At 41.6% G+C, this 6388-nt stretch overlaps 1 protein-coding gene across 1 annotated transcript; it reads right to left on the bottom strand.

Moving 5' to 3' along the window:
• Positions 1-701: 701 nt before the first annotated feature.
• Positions 702-5743, bottom strand: LOC131315157 (NPL4-like protein 2). The gene is made up of 3 exons (XM_058344251.1): positions 4994-5743; positions 3818-4261; positions 702-1348 (listed from the first exon to the last, which is right to left on the bottom strand). Exons 1-3 carry the CDS (start codon positions 5537-5539, stop codon positions 1094-1096), a joined length of 1245 nt encoding a protein of 414 aa, XP_058200234.1. The 5' UTR covers positions 5540-5743; the 3' UTR covers positions 702-1093.
• Between the last annotated feature and the right edge of the window lie 645 nt (positions 5744-6388).

The raw sequence follows: 6388 nt of genomic DNA, 5'->3' as shown, positions 1-6388 counted from the left end.
AAAAAGCATAGCTTCAGACACAAACAGTGAAAATTACAGAAAATTTGAAAGGTTGATGAGAATTATTATTATTATTATTATTATTTAACTGAAGAAAGTTTTTGGACTAATGCTGCCACCAAACAGTAGGCTTTGGGGTCTTTTTACCGGGATAACCCGTTTATGTGAAACACTCTTGGTTGCATTTATTCAATTTGGAAACTAAAGTGAAGAAAGTATTTGACAAACACTGGATCAACCAATTGATTACAATAGACAATAACATAGCATAGTGACAGTGTCAGGGAGTGATTTCTCAGAAACCATGAAATTTGAGGAGGGGAAAAAAAACAAAAAGGATACAAGTGAAGAACACCAATTGCAGTTGGCAGAACCAAGCTCATTCTACAGCTGGCCAAAGCCAAAGGGAGATTTGATTCGAAGTTTAAACTGCAACTTCCCAGTGCAGTGTATGGATGTGAGGAGGTGTAGACATTTCTGCAGACTTTCCTTTCTGATACTTCCTCCTTTTGCGTTGCAGACTTGTTGGCAAAATGGAGAAACTGACCAATGTTGATTATAAGGAACAAACAAGACTTATCAAGTGGTTACAGAAATGTAGAGCAAAAGGAGAAAAGAAATCAAACCAAAGCTCACCGGCAAGAACTGGAACAACTGGAGAGAAGCATACAAATAATGCCTCAAATGTAACAAAGGCATGGTTGCCAAACTGCAATAGGTGTTTTTGATTCTGATGAGTCATGAACGTTCGAGATCAGAGGATCATTACATGAAACACTTTAATCCACATAGCAGGTGATAAATAATATAGGGCCATGATCCTAAATTCTGACAAACACTGACGTATGTAATTGTACTATAAACACAGTTTTGTCTGAGAAAATTATCAATACCAGAGAAACTGAACAGTGTGATGTTTAGATTTCGGTTACAACCAGAGCGCAGAGCCAAATTTTGAGGCCATGCCAATTGTCCAAAGGCAATTGAGAATCCTCCACTGGAGACCTGAAAGCTCAAGCATAAATGCACATTGGAAACCATTCGAAAGGGTTGATGAGTAGTATCAGTTTGCCAAAAGCCATCGGACACAGAATCAAGAAGCACTGGCCATGGACTCGATTAGTAGCTGATATCCTTCTGGGACAGCCATCTGTGTCTGCACACAATGTGCCAATGCGGGAACATCTGCGTTGACATCTAAAAATCTAGCCAGCAAGAGCAGCAGATGGAAATCAGATATTCGCTTTACAAAAGGAAGACTCCTTGTTCTGTCCAGATGGTGCCTCAGTGCATTCATTGGCACTGGTGTAATCCTGTTCTCTATAGGAAAGATTGATGAAAGTGGGCCCTGCATTACCGTAAAAAAGTAAGAACAACTCGCAGATAAATATTGGAACCACATGAAGTTCATATTTTACAGCAAGAAATGTGAAAAGGACATCAATTTAGAAAACTGTGCATCCAACCAAATCAATGTGACTATCTATTTAGTGCACAAGGTCCAATGTGGTGATAATCCCACTTAGGAGTTTTTATTCGACGTCCGTATGCCTGTGATGCATTCTTTCCTTGTTCTTCTCACAATTTTGTTCAATATCCTACGAGACCTAGGAGTTTTTATTCGACGTCCGCATGCCTGTGATGCATTCTTTCCTTGTTCTTCTCTCAATTTTGTTCAATATCCTACGAGAGAAAGAAAGGGAGAGCTCCATTAATTAGGAGTGTGCTCAAGTCGGGTTTGAGTCTCACCTGTCACCCAAGTTACCCAACAGACTGATCGGTTTGGGATAAGTTCATGCCAGATTCCGACAGAATGAGCAAGCGAAACCGCACAAGAAACTGTTTCGGATATATGGTCGGGTTGGAAGGATTGGGCAGAATCAGATCAAGAAGCAGATATCGTGAAACAGATTAAGTGCATGAATAGAATCGTCCATCTACGATTAATGAATCAGATGAGGATGCAAATCACAAACCCCCATCAACCTATAAGCTTCAGATCGCTGCTTAGATTGTGCAGCGCATATTCTGAGAACAGCCGTGCATATTGCCAAAGGTTAGGTCTATCTCCAATCCTCCTCCGCCCATACCCCCAATGATTGGGAACTACATGGGTTCTGTGGTTGTTGTTGTTGTTGAAGGGGTTTCAAATATAGGGTTGAAGTGAACCATGATATAATCCCTAGGTATACACAGCCGAGTCGATTGTAATGGTTTTGAATGGTGTTGATGCGTGACCCGAAACTCGAATTTCAATGGGGTGTCAACCAGTTACCAGTATCAGAATGCATGCTTCGAAACTGTCAGTATCTCTTCGGGTCGGGCTGGGCTCCGGTTCTCTGCTCGCCCTACTTTTAAAGCTTTTCTTTTCCACTTTGATCTACTTTCCACAATTGGACGTACAGCTTTTAAACACATACATAGACATGCCTACTGGTAGGTAGATAAACTTGTAAAGATCAACTTAGCTTATGTAAAGTTAGTAGTGTTGTGAGATGGACTAATCGCCTAATGAAATGGTTCAATGACTAGAAAGTAAAATTCTAACAAGCTAAGTGCCACAACCCCAACAGAATTTGAAGGCAATATGGTTCTTAGTTATTAGTCGAAGGAGCTTTAAAGACTGAAGGAATTGAACGACTAGGGGTCTATGCAAAAAGCCTTGTTGGATTGAGATTATATATTGAATATTATAAATAAATAACTATGGGCACGAAAACAACTCAAAAAACGTCTTGTTGGATTGAGATTATATATTAAATATTCATGTTCCTTGAAATGTGCATTTGTTCACAAGAAAATTTAGAGCAACTGTAAACTACGAACCATTGATTATGATTCACAAGTAACTAATTAGGGAACACAGACTCAAAAGCACCAAATTTGTGTGATTCAGCAGCAGAAGGGTTTTACTTGGCTTGCTATCTCAATTAGTTGAGAAGTGATCACCATGAGGTCCTGAGTAGGATGAGAAAACCTTCTACATGTACACAAATGCGCAAAACAATCACCACACCACCCATACACACAGACAGAAAGAGCAACACCTCCGCAATTCAAAAGCTCGTGTAAAAGTAACCAACAAAAAATCCAATATACCTTGAGATTTTTCATCCCAATTGTCCAGTGGAAATAACAAACACAATGAAAACCATGCCAAAGCAATTGGTACCATCTGCTTAGTTACGAGTCTACGACAAAATGAAAAGTCGAGATACCACAGAATTTTATCAAATAAAGCCTAACATGGTTCATTTCAGAAACAGGGAAAAAAATTCCCCTTTGTACGGTAATTGTCTTTTGTTCGCATCCCAACCTATGATGCACGGATACGGACACGGGGACACGGGAATTCTAAAAAAATGGGGACACGGACATGGCAGGGGACACACCACATGTATATTTATTTATAAATAAATAAATAATTTTAGTTTGACACCCAGAAATTTAAAAAAATTACAATTTGGCCCCAAATTTTTTTAAAAAAATACAATTTGACCCCCAAATTTTAAAAAAAAACAGTTTGGCCCCAAAAATTTTAAAAAATTACAGTTTGGCCCCTGTCGTGTCCCCATCAGTGTCCCCCCGTGTCCCCGTAAAAAATTTAAATTAAATTATGGGACACGCCCCACCGTGTCCCCGTGTCCGACACTGCGATACTTCGACCTCTAGAGGAGTGGAGTCGGTGCTTCGTAGAATTCCCAACTTACAGCAAAGGGATCAAGGAGACATTTACTAGTTACTGCAATCCCATTACCAAGAAAAATAAGATGAAAAATTGCAGATAGGAGTAATCAAATAGGTTAATAGAAAGTACCTGGTGATCGAATATCTTCACTACCACCAAGAAAAAGTCATTATCAATTTCCTTGGTATCCTTTCCTCCAACCACCACATCCTTCTTCATCCTTGATAACTTAGGATCAACATCTTCCCCAATCTCCGTTTCAAACCATCCTTCCTTAAATAATCTAATACACATATCACTCATTTGAAATGCCTCGAAATGCACGTCAGCACCACCTTCCTCGTTCACCTCCAATTTCACAATCGCCGTCACCCACTCCTTCAAATCCCCTTCCGCTTGAAGCTCTGCTGCCTGCAAAACCTCCACATTCGACATCGTGTAATCTTTCTTGTTCTGACCGATCGTTTGAGTAAATATAAACCCTACTTTCCTCATTCCCAACCCCATCGCAATCGCATCAACCAGCTTCTCCTCATCAGGGTCTCGCAAAAGTATCAAATTCTCCTCGGTGCCCTGTTGCAGTTGGCCCACTCTACTCAGTACACAGATCTATCTTGAAACGTTATAGTAATCTACAGCCAAAAAATTACACTCTCCAAATTTGTCAGCAATTCTACCCTCACACATCGGTTAGAATGGAAGGAACACTGAAGGGTCTAGTAACTAACTATTTAACTAACCAATTAATACAGGCCCCGTCCACTTGTTCTGCATAGTTACTGCTTACTACTCATTACTGTGGCAATGCCGCGTTAAAACTTTTCGTATAATACTTATTTCCTCTAACTTGTTTCTGACCACATTGTCCAAGGCTTTGCCTCAGTTAGAAAAATGTAGTCCCGTCATGCTGGTAGACATACATGTAATAATAAGCACCTAAACCCTGGGTAGCAACCATGTCAAGGGGAATGAGTGAAAATTAACAATCGGTTCCCCTTCAATTCTAACACCTCCTTAATAGTAGAAGTCCCACGTTCTACTTTGTATCTTTAGTTAGTACTACAAGTTGGGCACATGTGTGGTAATGGTATAGTTGAGCGCGAGTTATTTACTTTGTTCTAACAATTTAGCTATGTCATAGTAACAAAGATAGTTGCAAACTACATTTGTGCAACAACTTCAAAGATTTGTTCACATTAATCGGTGCTCTCTCTTTCTGTACTAGAGCATATACTATTTCCTATCCATTAGCCTTATTGAGATTTTTTTTTCCTTACATCTAATCTATAAAATTAAAGATTCAACCTGTTGTGGCGGCTCATAAATGAAATCCACTTCGACCTTCCCCTCCGGAGATACCGTGCCGTACATAATCCCACCCCGCTTCACCGCAAACACGAGCGACTCATTAACATAGTTCTGAAACGCATTGGCCGCATCACGATCGAACGAGACCAGCTCACAGTGCGGGTTCTCCTGCCGGGTGACCCGCATTTGCTTGGCGATCAAGTCGTCCATAGTCATCTTGCGCCCGAACGACCCGGCCGGGTTGAACTGTTTCGGGCCCGCCACGGTCCGCTCGCCCTCGTAGGACAGGTAGACGATCGAGCCGTGCGCGATGCCGAGGGCGGAGATTAGGGTTTGGGGGTTGGACATGTCGGTGAAGCCGGCGGCGTCGTGTGGGGTTTTGGCGAGGAGGAGGTTTTGGTTGGTGGATAGGGTTTGGTTGGGGACGGGGACTCTGAGTTGGGACTCGATTGTCGATTTGAGTTGGGCGATTGTGAGCGGGCAGGTTGAGTGGTCGAGCGTGACTCGCTCTAACCCGTCTCTGCTTCGGACTCTGATCATCATATTGGTGATAACCTAAGTGCGATAGCAGAAGATATGTGTCTCGGAATATATACACAATCGGGGAGAGGAGAGGGGAGAGAGAGAGAGAGAGAGAGAGAGAGAGAGAGAGAGAGAGAGAGATGGAAGATGGAGTAGAGAGTGGAGCAGAGGGAATCTCTCTTCTCTTGGGGAGCAAGAAGAAGAAAAGAAGACGAGAAGCTGCGTGGATGGGACCGGAGCCGGACTAGACTACAAAGAGGATTTTTGGGCTCAGATCATTGGGCCGCCCACGTTGATTGGGACAAATTAAAGATGAGGTTTTAGCATGGTCCAGGACCTTAGCCCAAAACAATAAGTTTTAATGGAGTATATTTTTTGAACTTTTTTTAAACTAATCGAAGAGACGCAGGTAGAGGTGTCAAACAAGCTGGGATGACACGGCACAGCATGGGCATGACTCATTTAAATGTGGCATGGCATGGCATGGCACGGGCGCGGTTTTAGATTGGCACGACACGTTTAAATGTGGCACAACACGGTACGGTCTTAGATGGCATAGTATGACACATGATTCTAGACGAGCAAGAAAGGGCATGGCACACCAAATACTAATTTTAATACCAAACAAAAATATTAATTTCTTATATTATACTGTAACACAAATTTTTACGCTTTTGTGTTGATAAATATTTTACATTTTTCAGAGTTTTTTTTCCATTCCTCGGTTGGAGATGTGCCAACATAAGCACAACACGACGCAATTAAAAAATGACAAAGCACGACCCGATTAAATAAATGAACCAGCATGGCACAACACGATAAAGTAAACGGGCTGTTTGACACCTCTAGACGCCGGGCTTGATTCTTATA

Source organism: Rhododendron vialii, chromosome 13a, assembly GCF_030253575.1.
Source record: "Rhododendron vialii isolate Sample 1 chromosome 13a, ASM3025357v1".
NCBI classification, from domain to species: Eukaryota; Viridiplantae; Streptophyta; class Magnoliopsida; order Ericales; family Ericaceae; genus Rhododendron; species Rhododendron vialii.
This window is presented reverse-complemented; position numbering and strand designations above follow the sequence as displayed.